At 50.1% G+C, this 18593-nt stretch overlaps 1 protein-coding gene across 2 annotated transcripts in view; it reads left to right on the forward strand.

The window, feature by feature from the left end:
• The window catches only part of Syt2 (synaptotagmin 2), a 107446-nt gene that overhangs the window by 82236 nt on the left and 6617 nt on the right, over positions 1 to 18593 (forward strand). For both annotated transcript variants that reach the window (XM_021198740.2, XM_029539302.1), the window contains exons 2-7: positions 13028 to 13231; positions 13996 to 14162; positions 15681 to 15800; positions 16125 to 16292; positions 16528 to 16695; positions 17881 to 17998. In XM_021198740.2, coding sequence (XP_021054399.1) covers positions 13045 to 13231; positions 13996 to 14162; positions 15681 to 15800; positions 16125 to 16292; positions 16528 to 16695; positions 17881 to 17998 — 928 coding nt within the window. In that variant the 5' untranslated portion in view covers positions 13028 to 13044. The remainder of the gene's footprint in view (positions 1 to 13027; positions 13232 to 13995; positions 14163 to 15680; positions 15801 to 16124; positions 16293 to 16527; positions 16696 to 17880; positions 17999 to 18593) is intronic.

The raw sequence follows: 18593 nt of genomic DNA on the forward strand, positions 1-18593 counted from the left end.
CACAGTCTCTGTCACCCAGCTTCAGTTCTCGTCACCTGGCCACAGTCCCTGTCACCTGCCACAGTCCCTGTCACCTGGCCACAGTCCCTGTCACCTGGCCACAGTCCCTATCACCCGGCTACAGTCCCTGTCACCCAACCAGAGTCCCTGTCACCCGGCCACTGTCCTTGCCACCTGGCCACAGTCTCTGTCACCCAGCTTCAGTTCCTGTCACCTGGCCACAGTCCCTGTCACCTGGCCACAGTCCCTGCTTTTGAGGCTATTCTCTACTTACACGTTGTTACTCCCTGCCAAGTAGACGTACCCACCATGCCATAAATATACCCCTACCCCACATCCATGATACATAACACATCCATCGTACCGTGTGCCTTTATGAGCTTCCCTGTGTCATGTATCATCCCCCCCTCACCCCCACAAACCCCTACCCATCACAGACACTATATAACCTCCAGAACACCGTCATGTATACCACGCCACATAGACCCTACTTACCGCACAGCAGCATATAAGCTGATGACGCAACACACATTGTACCGTATATACACCACTGCCTGTCACTCATAGCCCACCCACACCATACACCCTGCCTACCACTCCTCTACCTGCCACACACAACCCTACCTCTGTGCCCCACCCCCAATAACTACATGCACCTGGCTTTCCACCATACGTTAAACTTCATACACCTATAACCTGCAATACATACATACTTATATACATACTATGCACATGCCCACTATGTCCAGTATATTCCACCCACCATATGCCTCAGATTCTTGCCACCCACATCACTACTTACTGCACATACCACACACCACAGTTCTATGTCCCCATGTCCTACTACCTGCTACATACATAACACATATTCCTATTCCCCACTACATGCTATGGGTTCACATATAACCCATTTCCTCACACCACACTCTTACATTCCATGTCCATATGGCGGCACGTGACACCTCGCACATTCCGTGTTTACACAACACACACCCTTCTGAAAGCCTGAGATGCTGAGCAAGGTGCTTGTGTGGTGCTTGTGTGGTCAGAGAGGAGGAGTGTTCCCTCTGAACTGAAGAGGAGCCTCTGGTGTGAAGGATAGCAGGGCAGGTGGAAGGCGCAGTGTGCTTCATGCATGGCAGGATGTGTGCGCCCAAATCTGTGTGTGTGTGTGTGTGTGTGTGTGTGTGAGGCAGCTGAGGTCAGGTGACCCGGTTGGCCACTGGTCCAGCAACTTTAGTGCCTTGGCTGACAAGGAAGCCTCGTTCCTGTCCTTAAAGTGGTGGCTTTTCCACTCTGTCTAGTCAAGCCGAGGCCCTCGCTTGAGGGGTAAAGAGGAGTGATGTAATGGGGGCTGATGGTTAGCTAGCCAGGTGTACAGGGTTACCAGTAGTTATCCCCCACTGGTAGGGCTTGGTGGGACGTGGAAGGGGCAGGGAGTCCAGAGGTGACTGCTGTTGTCAGCCATGTGATACGTCCGACTGGGGGAATGTTCTGGCTTCAGTTTGGTTGTCTCCAAAAGGCAGGCTTGGCCATGCAAGATCTGAGAGGCTCCTCAGTGCTCAGGCCCTGGGTGTGGGTTGAGAGCTCTGAGCCTTGGTGACCACCGCTGCCCTTCAGGAGCAGAGCAGGGTGGGTAACCTTCGCTCAGGGCTGTGCAAGGGCTAAGGCCCAGGGAGGCTGACAACCCTGCCCAAGGTCACACACTGCAATCGAACATACAGCAGGGCTCAGTCCCAGCCGTCAGATCCTCAGCCTCAGCCCGCAGCCTTTGGCTTCAGGCCATCTCTCAGGTGGCCTGAGACTTACCAATCTCGGCCTAGATGTAAAGGAAGGAAAGTGAGTTATTGCTGCAGCAGGAGAGATGGGGGTTAGACTCTCAGAAGGTCTGTCCCATTCTGAGGACCCTGGGGTGGACAGCTTCCCCAAGTCTGATCAAAAACAGACCCTGTTTCTCTGTGTGAGGTGTGACAGCCTGTTCTAAGGCAGAAGGACGTGTGGACTGACCTGGGAAGGTGCACCAGGCCGGCATGCACAAGCAGCTCAAAGAAATGGGTGATTTATTTTCAATGTGAGCTGGAAAATGAACTCATTAAAACATTATTCTCTGCCCCCCCCCCCCAACCAGGAGCCAAATGTTGGACTGGAGCTTTGGTGCACACATAAAGTTGTGAATTTATCCTTGAATATCGATCACTTGAGCCTGGCATCACCGGCAGTCACCCTTCTGGCTAACCGGTTTCCGTGTCATTACTTGGCCTTCTGCAAACACAGTGTTAGAAAAGATTAAACAAGCGGCATCTACTCCCTCTTCCGCATCCGCCTTCATCAAGGCCAGAGCTGAGCGGATAATCCGCACAAGTCCACGGTCCCCACGTCGTATTTAATTGGCAGAGGTGGCAGGTGTGTGTGTATGCGCGCGAGCACACACACATGCACACACATAAACGCTTTTGACTAGTGCGGGGCATCAGAGCCTCCTGCCAATAGTCAGATGTGGAAGGAGCCCCCCCCACCCAGGCTGCAGGATAGGGCGGGACTCTAGGGGGTGGGACTCTAGGGGGTGGGACTCTAGGGGGCGGGACTCTAGGGCGCAAGCCGACTGCAAGGCAGAGGGAGATGGGGCCCTTGTGGGCGAGAGCGGCCCTGGTAACATTTCCAGCTATAAGGCCTCTCTGTGTGAGGCCTATTTATTGTTCTCTCGGAAGGTGGGTCCCACGCTCCAGGGTCTGTAAGGAATGATTCTACGCAGATGCGTTGTTATTATTGGATTCAAAACCTCAAAAGGTAGAGACATAAAAGGGACCGTTTCCACGGCTCCGTTCCTCTGCTCTCCTCAGGGGTAGGGGCAGCCGGTGCTATCCTGCCTTCCAGAGATGCCCCTCCCCTTTGCGCCATGGTGTGATCCTATCTCTGTAAAGATTATTCCATGTCCTTGGATGGAAGGGAGCCTGCTGTGATGGTCCCACACGAGTGAGTGACTTTCTCAGGAGGCTTCACCTCTGCCCCTGGACCTTCCTAGACGCGCTCAGAGCAGAGTGTGAACGCAGCAAGATCGTTTCATGCCCACCTAACTGCTCTCTCCAAGTCTAAGGGTAACAGAGAGTCGACAGACAGGGGCCACTGATGAGGTAAGGTGGAGGAGGGCCCCGTCCACCATCTTGGAATTTCCTAGGCTTGCTTCTCTGCCCATCCACTGTCCTGCTTCTTGTCCTAAGAGGCAACTTCCTGTTGGCTTGCTCCACAGACCGAGGAACAGACAGATGAAAGAACTCTTCTACCGGGTGGTCACCTGTTCCCCAATCCGTTCACCTCATGCCACACTAGTTACCAGACAGAGGGAGAAGACCCCATGGATATCAAGTGGTCAGGGACCCCTGCTGTTCCAGTCCCTGCCAGGATGCAGGCTCTGCCGACCTGCTCAGTGGAGCCCAGCCAGGGGCCATGGCTACCCTATGCATTGTGGCCAGAGGAGGGAGGAGGCCTTTTGGACCTTCTCTTCTGTTTAGTCCTCGTGTGAGTGCACTTGTTTCTCTGGCACAGTTGCCCCATGGCCCACAGCTCCCCCCCCCCCCCCCCGAGCCTTACACCTAACAGAGTGGAAAGGCAGATTTAGGCTCCAATTGCTGTTCTGCTGAACCCAAAGTGTGACCTTGGGCAGGCTGCCACTCACCTGTCTGCCAGCAGCACTAGCAAACCATGCATATCCTGGTCACTAAGCCTGTTGTTGCCATGGTGTCCTGCCACTGCCACAGCTTCCTGGGTGGTTCCCTCACTCCCCGCTTCTCTTGGCCTCTGCTTTTCTGGCAGGCATTTAAAAATTACATCAACATCAGTGTCCAGGTAAACTCCCCTAACCCCCTGTATAGAGGACATTGGAGTGAAGTTGCAATGCACATTGCCGGGTAATATTGCAGCCTGCTGGCCTGCTGCGGCAGGTACCAAAGGGCATGTGCATGCCAGCCAGTCTCCAGGGCCACAAAGGTGACCGTGCCTGGGAGACCCTTCCCCAACCCGTTTTTACCTAAGCATCTATTTCCTTGGTCTTCCCTCTCCAGGCCTTGACCCCAGGCCCTGTACGCTTCTCAGCCCGTCTCCTCTGGAGCAGCTTCGGCCTCCTCCACCTAATGGGGCCATTTCATGCTTCCCTGGTCAGGTGATTCCAACCGGCAGAAGCTCCTCTGGTCTGGGAGCACCTGAAGCCGGATTCATTTATCATCTTCAACTGCTCAGCTGGCTGCTTTGTGATCCTTGCTGGACCACAGGAGTCCTGCATCTCAGAGGATGCCGAAGCTGGAGGGTGCAGTGGTGTGAGGCAGGGTGCAGTTAGGAGCTAGGACTAGGGAGCCAGAGACAGATTCTGCCGCCAATCACCCACATAGCCTTGGCCTGTCGCTTCCCTCTCTGGCCCTCTTTTTCTTATGTCTTCAGCCTCTTCTCTCCTAGCTTCTGGAGATCTGTGGAGATCTGCCCATCTCTGCTCTTATCTAAAGGCAAGAGGGAGGTGGTTTTCTGAAGTGCCGTCGAAGTGGTCTGTAAGCCGCTCACACCGAGATATCGGAGGAGAGCAACTGTGGACCCAATGGGTAGAAACGCCACCATTCAGTCTTGTCACTTATTTACTGAACACCTACTGAGTGTTAGTCTAAACTCCAGAGAGTTTGTGAATCTTGAACTCTAGGGAATGGAGATGGACAGATGCAGTTGGTAAAATGAAGTATCTCTGGTGAGCAGGTGGTGAAATGAAGTCTGAGAAGGAAGCATGAGCTGCCACAGTTGGGCAGGGATGCTGTTTTAAACGCAGTCCTCTGAGGACGTGAGCTATGTAGACCTGGGCGGGAAAGAGTGGGTTTTTGGAGAAGGAACAGCTGTAAGGCCTGAGGTGGTATCTGGCATGTTTGGGATATGCAGGGAATCTGTTGTGACTGGATTGGGAGACCTGCAGGAGAGGCAGGGGCGAGGGCCCATCCTGGCACATGGCTCCAAAGGCTGGTACGAGGTTGTAATCATAATATAAACAAAAAGCAAGTGATGCTTGCTTGTAATCCCAGCACTTGGAAGACTGAGGCAGGAGGATTACCAGTTGGCTGCCAACTTGAGATTATAGTTATCCAGCATCAGTCAGGCTAATACCAGCCTCAACCCACACTGGGTGTCATAGCTGCCTCCCATGGTTCAGAAGCCTGGTGCCTAGGGAAGGGAAAGAAACTACCCCGGTCACTGACTGAAGTGCTGGTCTGACTCCAGAGCCTGAGACAGGAGAGGGAGGGCGGGCGGGTGGGTCTCATAACCTCCTGGCTTCAGTTTTCTCCAGTCTGTTTTTGGGTGATGTCCCTGGACTTGGCTGCTGTCTTCTGGAGTAGTTCAGTCCATAGATGAGGAAAGACCTGTGGATGCTACCTGTCTCCCGTGCTCTGGTGACATGGGAAGGCCATGGCCATTGGCTTCAGAATTGCCTGTGAATGACATGGTGTGACCCGGTGACCCAAAGATCGCCTGTGAGGGCTGTGAGGCAGGGCTCTGTGTTTTTTCCCATCTGCTGCAGGAGGATGCTTCTCTGATGCTGGCTGAATCAGGCACTGATCTGTGAGTATAGCGCAATACCATTAGGAGTTATTTTATTACAACCTTTGAAAGAGACCAGCAGTATTTGGTTTTGCCCAATGTTCTCTGTTTTTTGGTCATCCAAGCAATGTTGGGTATGAGTTAGATCTTGTGGAGTGCGCCTCAGACATTGATTGGTTACTTCCACAAGCTTTGTAGACCTTCCTGATTAACAATACCTAGGGAGACATCCCATGCTTGGCACCAAGATTTTCATTAAACAACCATGTCTTTTGGGGGAAGCACTGTCCACCTATATAGGGAGGGTATCCGTTCTCAAACTCCTTTAAAATTTTTTTAAAATAAGCGTACCAAGTAGTGGATTTCTGAAGGATCTGTCATATACCCTAAGTACTAGGTGACTCACCCTCCCCTGTGTATCTCCTTTTCAGTTTTTTGTTTGTTTTATTTTTCTTTGCAAAATTTAGAAAACATTCTTAATGAAACTACTTTGTATTTTAATGAAACCCAGAAAGCTATATTTGAAATAAAGGCAAAACATTTATAGCAGCCATGGAGATAATACATGTATGTTTTTTAACCAACAAATTTAAATGAACTCATTTGTTAAAGATTTAAGCATTTAGGAACTGCATTTGTTTTTTTTTTAATTCATTTCTTACTTGGGCTCACAAAGCTACAAATCAGGATACAGTTCTGGCTTTCTGCTTTTGTTTAGTGCCTACCCCTTTCCTGCGGTCTACATGTGTGCGTCTGCGGGTGTGTACTTCTTCATTACCAGGGAAAGCTGAAAGCACATAATTCATTGTTCCCCTTTGGGCATGCCAGACCAGCAGAGCCTATAGAGCCCCGCCCTTGAAGAGGCTGTGCCCTGGATTGGGTGTGCTTGTATTCTGAAAGCCAGGTTACTCACTCAGACAATAGAGACTTCAGAGCAGTGACTGTATCAACTGAATTACACCTGACTGAGACTGCTTAGTTAAATATGCCCTTGGCTTTTTATTTTACAATCTTAGTTACATTATAGACTAAAAGGAACTTGGGCCATCAACGCCTTTGGTTTATGGACCACAGGAGCAATATAAAAACGCTAGCACATGCCCCAGCATGCAGATACACATGTAAAGACAAGGCAGACTCTTAAAATGCCAACCACTTTAACTTTTGTCAGCTTTAGGTTCAAATAAATCAGGTCATTTTTCATAGCATAAGCAATCCTTTACCCCAAATCTAGACTTTTAGAGAAATGACTTTCAGTATAAATAAAATAGAAGGCTTGTAGTTTTAAAGGTACAGACCTAACATGATTGGTCATGGGGCTTCAGGAGGGTGAGCCGGCACCAAGGCTAGGTTCTGAAATTATTATTATTATTATTATTATTATTATTTTAATTGAATAAGACAAGAGCCTTGAAAGGCCTGATTTCAGAAGGGGAAAGCACAGGTGATCAGGCAATATCTTTTATATATTAATGTCAGAAAAGTAAGTTAAAATGTACCTTAAATTGTAGGCATTAGTTTTACTTTAAGATTTAATAACAGCCATTTTATTGCATTTGGAGTGAACATACCCAGGCTTTAATTTACTGCTGATTTGGATTGCCCTGCCTATAATTTTCATTGTGAAAGGGGAATTTAATGTAAAGATCTTTGGTAAACATTTTACCCATTTTTGAAGGAAATCTATGTATCCAATATAACATTTCATGGAGCTTTTTATCTTATGACACCGGTGAATATTATTTTATGTAAGCTAATAGCGTTTTAAAGTCTTCTGAGAGGCTGGTTCGATGTGTCGGGGATAGCGGGGCTTGTGGTCAAGCCTGGTGACCTGGGTTCAACCTGGAACACACACAGTAGAGAGAGAGAGCTGAGTGTTTCAACTTGTCCTCTGACCTCCACATGTGCGCTGTGACACATGAGAACCCCACCAGACAGACAGACAGACAGATGCTACACTTTAAAAAGCTTTATGAGATGTTCAGTAGATCCAAAGATACCATGCTAATACATTTTGGTTTTTTTTAGACTTATTTATTTATTTTATGTATGTGAGTACACTGTTGCTGTCTTCAGACACACCAGAAAAGGGTATTAGGTCCCATTACAGATGGTTATGAGCCACCATGAGGTTGCTAGGAATTGAACTCAGGATCTCTGGAAGAGCAGTCAGTGCTCTTAACCTCTGAGCCATCTCTCTAGCACCACTAAGACATTTTAAGAAGTTAAGAATGCCTATATATTTTTTTAAAGATTTATTTATTTATTATATGTAAGTACACTGTAACTGTCTTCAGACACTCTAGAAGCGGGAGTCAGATCTTGTTACGGATGGTTATGAGCCACCATGTGGTTGCTGGGATTTGAACTCTGGACCTTCGGAAGAGCAGTCGGGTGCTCTTACCCACTGAGCCATCTCACCAGCCCGAGAATGCCTATATTTTTAAGACAGGGAGCCTCTATTAGGCCTTTTAACATAGTCCACAAATACTCATATTTATACACAGGCACATACAGTTTTAAAATAGGCATGCCAAAGAGAAAATAGAAAGGAAATTTAGTGTGCATGAAAGAATAGAAAAAAATCTGATGTAGCTACAGGTTTTGTTCCCCAGCTGAGTTGGGGGAGGGTTTCTAGAGACAATGACATACAAGAGTGACATGGAGACAACTGTGAGCACACTTGACACAACTGTGTTAGTGAAGTAAGAAGGTTTTTCCCCCCTGTCTTTGGAGGGAAAGAGGCTGACTCTCCGGGCATCCATAATTCTGTCTTTTGTCTGTCTGTCTGTCTGTCTGTCTTTTGTCTGGTACCTTCAGTTCTGTCCCGTGAGATTGTCACGTCAGGACCCCTCCTCCAGGCCACACTCAGTGTGAGCACCGAGAAGGCAGCGCCCAGATGCTGAATGTATAGGTATGAAGATAAAGTTCCGGGCTAAGCTATTCACTTGGGCAGTAAAAATGGAAAGAGCAATAGGCCTGCCTGGCATGAGAAACTCTGTTGTACCCCTGGGAGAGCAGGAGGAGGAAGGCAAGTGTCTTCCTCCCTCTGCTGTGTCTCACAGTCCTCCCTCTGCTGTGTCTCACAGTGCTCCCTCTGCCGTGTCCCACAGTGCTCCCCCCTCTGCTGTGTCCCACAGTCCTCCTCCCTCTGCCATGTCCCACAGTTCTCCCCCCTCTGCTGTGTCTCACAGTCCTCCCTCTGCCGTGTCCCACAGTGCTCCCCCCTCTGCTGTGTTCCACAATCCTCCTCCCTCTGCCATGTCCTACAGTCCTCCCCCCTCTGCTGTGTCTCACAGTCCTCCTTTTGCCGTGTCCCACAGTCCTCCTTCCTCCTTTTCAGGAAAGATGGACTGAGTAAGAGGATATGGAGGCGGCCTGAAGCTCTGCCAAGTAGTGGAACAGAGCATGTTACCCGAGTCCTGTTGCCCACCATTTAAGAAGTGGGCTTTGGACACTAGCAGAATGTACGCAGGCCTCAGACATTGCCCTTTCTCTTTGCACCTCCCCCTATGCTCATAGAGACATGGGAGGCTTCCTATCCTTTCTGTCTGTTCTTACGAAACCTGTCCAACTGCAGGATGATGTTATCTTTAATTTCCCATCTTTATCTGAATTTTCCATCACCCAGCTTATACTGAGGCCAGATAGGATTACAGGAAAAAAAACCAGTTCCTTTCCCTTTGTGTTTTCAGGATAAACCTTATCCCAATACATGAGGCTGAGCAGTCACACGGGGTCCAAGGGACAGGGTTAGGTGAAGAGACAAGCGTTGGGGGCCTCTGGGAGAGGCCTTCCTCGTGTCCACTCCAAGGCCTTAAGGACGTCTGTCTTCCGTCATGATCTGAGAACAACAGGAAGCTCTGGTTTGGGTCTATCAGCTCCTCACACTTACTTGCTCCCGAGTCAGGGTCCGAACCTATGCTTACGTTGTCTCTCTTAGAACTGAGTCCCGTGGTCCAGTCCCCGCTGTGATGCCTGTGGGTGACTTCTTTTCTCTGGGTGAATTAAGATGATTCTCTCAAGAAGTGGGGAGCAACCAAGACCATTCTCAAGCTGTTGGGCTGCTCTCTCAGGGAAGACACTGAGTTTTATAAATGGCCTTGGCTTTTTAATGTAGTTTTAAATTGTCACCGAGGTTAGAAGTGCAAATGGGTAGCTCTCCCCACCTCCTTTAGACCTCCCCTGTCTTGTCACCCGGGGAATGATCTCAGTATTCTTGGGAACAATCTGCAGTAAAGGAACACGGAGGAATTGAATGCAGTTAGGGAATAAGGAAGAAATAAACAAAGCATTGATGTAGTGATGTGGGCAGGCAGAGTTAATGAAGAGATCCCTGGGAGTCAACACGTGGCTGGCTTTAGGACCCTAAGGGAGACAGAGTCCATGCGGGTCTCTGAGGGACTATGTCTGTGGTATAGGAGGCTGGGCAAGAGCCGCTGCAGCACCTGGTCCAGAGCCCTGCACACCATTCCTGTCATCTTGGTGGGTGCTGGGGAAGGTGGAAGGAAGGAAGGATAGAGGAGACCGAGTGACTGTCAACAGCACAGGAACGTGGGAGTGTGGTGTGGTCTCATTAGCACCAGCATGACTGTTCCCTGTTGGCTCACCCATGTGATCAGTGACCATGTGGTCAGCGGCCAACTCCAGGAATTTCCCAGATTCAGCCAATTTGAAAGCCGCTCTGCTATACAGTCGACACCCATTGTGTGCATCATTGCCTTGACTTACATCCCGGGAGGGTGAGGGAGGAGGGCCAGACACATCATTGGCCCTTGGCCATATGGGCTATGGGAAAAAGACAGGAAGGGACAGGTACCCCCACACTACCTTCTGTGGGAGCTTGCCTACTTCTGAGTGCTCTGGGCAAGGAAGGAAGGAAAGGAAGGAAGGAAGGAAGAAATGAAGGAAGGAGAAACACCACCTGTCTTACCCCCTGGCCGGCTTGCTAGCTGATTCAGATACGGATCTGAGTCCAGGGCTTAGCTGCTGAGACTTTAGGATCTTGGGACCCAGAACAATAAATTAGACAAGGGACACATAGAAATAGAAATGGAGCCAGTTTACTAAGAGAGGAAAAAGGCCCGGCTAAAGGTGGAAGCAGGCTAGTGAGTTGGGAATGACAGATTGTCCAGTGTCGTGTATTTAGGGCATTTATATAGCACTGCCTTTTCAATATTTGTATATCATGGGCATTTCTCAAGCATGCTCTGCTTTGTTTGTTACATGTGGCCAGAACTGTACATGCAGATGTTGTTTGCTGTGTCAAATGGACAGTCACACGACCCCTTCCTTCCACATCACAGATACCCACCACCCAACGTGGCTGTAGACCTTAATGCGAGAGCTAAATTTATAATGGAAAAATCTAAGATAAATCTTGGTGACATTAGCTGTGTGACTGGCTCTTAGCCATGCCACTGAAAGTAAGCAATCAAAGAAACAGACTTCATCAAAATTGAAGACTTTTGTATTGTAAAGTTCATCACAAAAAAATTAGAAAGACAACCCTCAGGTTAAAGAATTGTTTTGTAAGTCATGTGTCTGACACTCCCCTTGTTCTCGGTGCGGAGGAGACACTACCGCTGTCTCCTGCAGCAGTACGGGTAGGGAATGCAACCTGTCAAACCATAACGCCCTATCTGACAGGAAACTGAAATCCAGAATCTGTGAAGGACATGATTCAACAATAAAAAGACAGATATTTAAAAGGAGAAAATAGATCTCCTCAAGTTGTCCTCTGATCTCCGCGGTTACACGGTGGCACATGCGTGCCCTGCCCAATAAAAATAAAAGATTTTTTTTTAATTGGTAAAGAATTTGAATGGACATTTTCTTAAAGAAAATAATTAGGGCTGGAGAGATGGCTCAGCGGTTAAGAGCACCAGCTGCTCTTCCAGAGGTCCTGAGTTCAATTCCCAGCAACCACATGGTAGCTCACAACCATCTGTAATGGGATCCAATGCCCTCTTCTGGTGTGTCTGAAGACAGTGACAGTGTACTCATATACATACATGCCTACATGCATACATACATATCTAATGGCTGATGAGTGGTGTCCAGCTGCCCACCAGACAGTAGGGAAATGCAGGTCATAATGACAAACAGGAAAAGCAAATGAGCCAGATGTAAAGACTGTGTATCTTAGGAAGGTGCATATGGGACACAGAAGCAGCTAGTGTGAACACAGCACAGCCCTGTCCTGTCTGGACGTGAGTTGAAGAGGCTCAACCCTGTGAGAAGGAGAATAGTGTCAGTGCACAGAGAACAGGGGAGAGTTTGGGAGCTCGAAAGAGCACAGCTTTAAATGAACACCACGTTTGTGCTTGTCTTGCTATAGATGTATGCGTATAGATATGTGGTTATAGCTACACATAGATGCAATATATGTATATATACATATGTAATACATAGTGCATAGTTTTATATATATTAAATGTATATTATATATATATCTCACATATATTATACAAATACGTGTGTGTCTGTATAGTGGTGCTGAGTACAGAACTTGGGCAAGCACACGCTAAGCGAGCGCTACCATTTAACTCGTCCTCCAGCCACATAGCACAGAAATTCTTTTACTAATGGAGTGAAAACCTCATGGTACCACCATGTACATACAGTAGGAGGTTATTTAGCCACTTAGTGACAAAGACGAAATAGACTCATAAAGGAAAAGATAAAGCAGGATGCCAACTTATGTATGATATGGCCTAGACACATAAGACAGAATGGATACGGGCACAAAGTACGCCAAGGATCTTAGTTCTCTGGTTGGTGGGATTGTTGGGTCCCCCACATCTCTGCCTCTGTCTTTCTTCCCCTCTCCTCTGGTTTCCCAGCATCAGTGAATACCACCTCTTTGCTCTTGGGCTGTTGGGAGGAGCGGGGCTAGAGACGTAGGTCTGAAAAGGTCCAGAGCAAAGCCGGAGGCCAGTACAGAAAGGAAAGGGACTGGGAACGTCCCTGTGTCATGGAGACAGGCAGAGTGTTGGTTGAGTGTTGTGGAAGTCAGGGAGCACCGAGGTGGACCTCCGAGAGAGCTTTGCTCCTTCCCAGAGCTGTGGGAGGCTAGAAGTGAAGGACACAGGAGAGCTGCTTAGGCTTCAGGAGCCAGAGTCTGTCAGGCTGGGTCCCTGCTGGTAGCTGAGTGGCCTCAGGACAGTTTAATCCCTCAGCCTGTTTCCCCAGTTGTTAAGTGAGACGAATGTAAACAAAACAAACAAGAACACCAAAAGAGCCTCGGATTGTTTGGGTTTAGTGGCTCACATCCAGCAGGTACCTGTCACAGTTCAGCATGTCCACACTACCTTACTGTGGCTGTGTCTCTGCACGTTGTGAACACTATGCACTACAGAGGGGGAGATGCATTCTTAGCCTTTAGCTTGGAAACACTGCCCAGTCCTTTGTGCAGAGCTTCTGGGATATTTACCCTGCTCTCTTCCTCTCACCCCCCTAGCTATCCCCTCTGCCACCATGAGAAACATCTTCAAGAGGAACCAGGAGCCCAATGTGGCTCCGGCCACCACCACTGCCACAATGCCCCTTGCGCCCATCGCGCCTGCCGACAACTCTACGGAGAGCACGGGTACTGGGGAGAGCCAAGAAGACATGTTTGCCAAGCTGAAGGAGAAATTCTTCAACGAGATCAACAAGATCCCCTGTGAGTGGCCCTGTGGCCAGGAGGGTTACTGGGCTAGCCTGGGAGGCTAGGTCAGGCCAGAGGAGGCAGGGAGCCACTGGGCTGGGATCTGCTGACTTCTTTCTTTGGGTCTCAGTTGGGATTTCCGCCCCAGAGGAGTGGGTTGGGAGTGTGATCTGGAATTAAGGAAGCCACCAAGGGAGTTTATGTTACATGCCCCAAGCTACAGGAGTCAAGTTCAATTTCAAGTCCAACCTGAAATCCCTCCTCAAAAAAAGATGAAGATAAAAGGTGTAATATACAATTTTATTCAGGGTTTCAGCAGCAGTTAGAAACTGCATACTTTACTTTGGAGTGTGGAAAATGAGGCTTTCAGGACACCCGGAAAAGGCTCTCTGTGTGGAACCAGGGTCCGCTGTGCAGGGTCAGCCACACTGGTGGGAGCCAGGGCTTCGGGCATTATAGGGAGTGGGGAAGGCATTCTCCAGCCCCTCTGGCTAAGCAAGGTCAGTCTTCTGGGAGAACTAGAGCCAGAAAACTCCAGCAACAGCCTGAACTTCTCTTCTTCCCTCTTCTTCCACATATACTGCTGTCTGCGAACTCAGCAGGCTATGTCCACAGCGGGCAGCCAAGAGCGAGGTCTACACACACACACACACACACACACACACACACACACACACACACGGCAGGAGAATGGGGGAGGCCCAGTCCCAGCCCACACATGCCCATGCTTGGGATGAGGGCCGCGAGGTTTAGAGTGTCTACCCTGGGGCTCTCTGCAGTGCCCCCCTGGGCCCTGATTGCCATGGCTGTGGTTGCTGGCCTCCTGCTGCTCACCTGCTGCTTCTGCATCTGTAAGAAGTGCTGCTGCAAGAAGAAGAAGAACAAGAAGGAGAAGGGCAAAGGCATGAAGAATGCCATGAACATGAAGGACATGAAGGGGGGCCAGGTAGGATGCTGGGGAGGGGCTGGGCCAGGAGGGGCCGCACCCAGCTCTCCTGGTGCTGAGAGGTGAGGCAGAGACTCCTGGGCTTTGGCAGTTAAACCACTCCCTCCTTTGGATGAGCTGTTCCTTCACTCTCTGTGCAGGGGCCCTCCACATGGGCCCCAGTGGCCGCCCCTATGTTATCAGGTCATCCACCCCCAACTGAAGGGGAGGGGACTTGCCCACATGTCAGCATTCGCTCAGCCTTGAAAAGGCAAAACAAGGGACCAATGTATGACTCCCAAGGAGGCCACTGGGACAGAGTGCTAGACACCCATGATAATCACCAGGAAGACACTGTTGGGGAACATTGAGTTTTCCTGCCAGGAGAGGCTGAAGGACAGATACATCTAGCTGGGCGGGGGCGGGGCTCAGATGAGTTGGGGGAGGGCAGATTCGAAGGCACCAGGACAGGACCATGTGGCATCCATCACTCTCAGATAATGATGTATCAACCCCGGCCTGCTGGTGTTGGTTTCAGCAGGTCCCTTGGCAAATCGGTGCCTCCTCTTAGGTTTAGTCTGGGGCGTCACTGTCCTCTGTTGTCTGTTTGGGGAATGACTGGGGGAGGTCTTTGATCAAGGAATCACACTGAAGGCTGGGAGGAGGGGCTAAGCTCCAAAAGCAGCCAAGGGTCATGATGGCCTTTGAATGCTCATGTGTCTTGTGTGGCCTGCAGACTCTGTGTGTGTGTGTGCATGCGTGCATGTGTGCACATGCACATGGATGGTGTATATGTTTGCCCATGTGTTAGTATGTATATGCTTGTATGCCTGAGTATGTTCATTCATGTATGTTCCTGTGTATATACATATGTGTGTGCATGCATGTGCCCATGGATGGTGTGTATGCTTGTGCGTGTGTTAGTATATATATGCATGTATGTATGCACGTGTATGTGCATGCATGTATGTTCCTGTGTATATACATGTGTGTGTGCAAGCATGTGTGCATGCAGCCCAGCCTGAATTCACCAAGCAGCCATGACTTCAGGGCTCATGTGAGTGAAAGGATTTTCTCTCATACCACTTCCTTCTCTTTCTGCCTCTCTGGACTCACCCTGTTCCCAACTGGACTGCAATCCTGGTATGTCTCATCCAGGTTGGGTAAATCTCAGCTGGGCAAAGGACTGAGAGGGTGTTACAAGGGAAGTGAGCCCCCTGCCTCTAGAAGCTGTTTAGCCTGTGGTATGGTGCCTGACCCCACAGGGAGGAGAGATTCTTGCCCAAGCCAGAGTCATGTCTTCCAAGTGTGGGGCTGTGGGGGAGCTGAGCCCTGCTCAGGCCTCTCTCCCACCTCGAATGCTGGTTTCTATTGCCTGCCTTGTACCCTAAGGCGACAGGCCTGTGGATCTTCCCACAGCATCCCTGGAAGTACTCCGAGTCACTCTCTGGGGGCTTTGGGGCGGCTTCTCTGTCTTTGTGAAGGAAGGGCTGTTCTGCCTTCCCCTTTAATCTTTCTTCCTACCTGCAGCCTTCCTAGGATGACGATGATGCAGAGACAGGCCTGACTGAAGGAGAAGGTGAAGGCGAGGAGGAGAAAGAGCCAGAGAACCTGGGCAAACTGCAGTTTTCTCTGGACTATGATTTCCAGGCCAACCAGGTGTGTGGGCCTGGGGAATGGGCATGGGGTGTGGGCCGAAGCGGTTACCCTAGGTAGGCCGTGTGTGTCTTTTTGTCGAGTGGGACAGTTGGAAGTCACAGGGCATATCCATCTTTAACCTTGACCCTGGCTCCCACCATAAGCCTCTACTGGGGAAAGTCTTTTAGATGGACTCTGCTATTAACTTACTGTCTGAGCTCTGCCGGGCCCCACTCCCAAGATTCCCACTTGGGGTGAGGCTGGGGTGTTGGCAGGAGCCTGGTCTGGGACTAGATCAGGTGCTGGAGCACCCCAGAGGCTCAGACACATCCTCTTTCTCCACAGCTCACCGTGGGTGTCCTGCAGGCTGCGGAACTCCCAGCCCTGGACATGGGTGGCACATCAGATCCTTATGTCAAAGTCTTCCTTCTCCCAGACAAGAAGAAGAAATATGAGACCAAGGTGCACCGGAAGACCCTGAACCCAGCCTTCAACGAGACGTTCACTTTCAAGGTGATGGAACCCACCAACTCCAGTTCCCACTACCCCTGGGTTCTGCACACCTTGTGGCTGGAACCATGGGATATGCTCAGTATGGCACAGGCTGTAGTAGCCTCCCTTCCATCTCACACAATGGTTTTTACAGTCGGCCTGGTACCTGTGAGGGACACAGGCCCACACCCTGGGGTCTTCGCACAGCATCCCCTGGAAGTGACGAAGCCACTTTGACCCTGTCTGTCCCCTACAGGTGCCATACCAGGAGTTAGGAGGCAAAACTCTGGTGATGGCTATCTATGACTTTGACCGCTTCTCTAAGCATGACATCATCGGGGAGGTGAAGGTGCCCATGAACACGGTGGACCTTGGCCAGCCCATCGAGGAATGGAGAGACCTACAAGGCGGAGAGAAGGAAGAGGTAAGAGCGACCAGACCAGGCTTCTCCTGTTGGCTGAGGCTTGCCCACCACATGTGTGATGGGGGAGCAGCGGTTTGAGTCAGGTCTGCTGGTGAAGACTCCAGCTCCCCACAGCCTGGCGGATGATCCAGGGGAAGCTAATGAACCCGAGAGGCTTTGGCGCCTTCCTTCAGATGGTTCCAGCTAGGAATTAACTGCCCATCTGAAGTACCTTGCACAGTGCCTGGTGTCTGCCAAGCCAGCCATGAATGAGATAAGGGCGACATTATCATTTTTCCTTTTAAGGTCCCACTCCCCCCATCAGACTCTGTGCCTCAGTTTACCCACCAGAAAAGTCAGCCTTGGTTCAATAGGATTCTCAGTGTTTGGCTTTGTCTTCTAGCCACAGCAACCAACCCTTCATCTACTGTGTGCCACAACTCCCATTCCAGCTACTTTGCCAGCATGGGTGACCCGTTTTCAGCCTGCACGGTGCTCAGTAGAAGGGAGGGATAGATGGGGCTTTGTCTGCTGTCAGAGATGAGGTTCTGCATACCTGAAGGAGAGCATGGATGGTTGGTCTTATCCTTACCTTGGCGGCCCCATTTCTGAGAAACTGGGGGTCGGCAGAGCCTTAGGTCAGGAGTCCAGAGACCTCCCCTGCCCAAAGCTATGCTGCTGTCTGACTCTGAGCAACAGGCCTCCCTGGTAACCTGGATTTGTTGTTGGTTACAAAGTGTCCTTGCCTTGTCACACAAAGGTTTAAGTGACATAATACACGGAAAGGGAAGTGCTCTGAGAACCACATGGCCCTGCAAGCCTCATAGCTGATATCGAAGGATGGAGGGGCCAGGGGTGATCAGGGAAGACGCTCCCTCACCACTAGGCCACCCAGCACTTGCTTCTTGTGCCCCTTTCACACAGCTTGGTGGGGATCGGAGCATACTCCACATCTACCAGGCCTGTCAGGTCCCTCTGTTATAGCCTGTCCTCTGCCTTCTTGAATGCCAGTTTCTCCGGGCCATGGCTGCGAACTGCAGTGTGAGGTACTAATGTTGGAAGCTGGAGACCCTCTCTGCTACAGACATGGGAGCTGACGACTAGGCAGAAGTCACTGCTTTGCCAGTCTTGGCGAGATGGGGTCAGCCACACTAGAGGCCACTGGATAGCTGAAGTGACCTAAATCCTGCTTCTTTCCCTGGACAGCCAGAGAAGCTGGGTGACATCTGTACCTCCTTGCGCTATGTGCCTACTGCTGGGAAGCTCACCGTCTGTATCCTGGAGGCCAAGAACCTGAAGAAGATGGATGTAGGGGGCCTTTCAGGTGATGCAGAACCACTGGGAGCCAGTGTGTGGCAGCAGTGAGCCAGTCACTGCTCTGAGCCCCAGGGAGAATAGAAAGTCTTAACTGATTTTAGTCACAGGCTTTCCAGTCCACCCCCACCTGCCTGTCCCTATCTGAGTGTCTTCTCATAAATAACCTTCTGGTCATACTCCATGGGCTATGGAGGAAAAGACAGAAGAAGAATTTCGTTCTCCAAATGAGCTAACGACATAGAACTCTTCTCAGGAAGAGTCGGAAGTGGCAGGGCAGGACTTAACCCAAAGTCAGTCTTTCTGCCATGCCATAAGAGTAGAGGATATTTTTCCAGAAGGGGCTACAGGCTCTGCCAGCTCTATTCCGAAAGAGGATGCTGTTGGTTTCAGATTTACCTGACATAGGGCTAACATGGCATAGGGCTAGCCTGTGCCACAGAATGCTAATGGTAAAGCCTCCTACCTCTGCTGAGCCTCCTCAGCCTTAGAGCTGGGGTTTGGCTCTGTCACTGATCAAGCTTGTGCCCTTGGGCTGGATCGTTTCCCTTGTGTCCTCAGACTCTCACTGGCCAGTTTAGGAAGACTGGCTCTGCAGGGTCAGG

This window comes from Mus pahari, chromosome 5, assembly GCF_900095145.1.
Source record: "Mus pahari chromosome 5, PAHARI_EIJ_v1.1, whole genome shotgun sequence".
Lineage (NCBI taxonomy): Eukaryota > Metazoa > Chordata > Mammalia > Rodentia > Muridae > Mus > Mus pahari.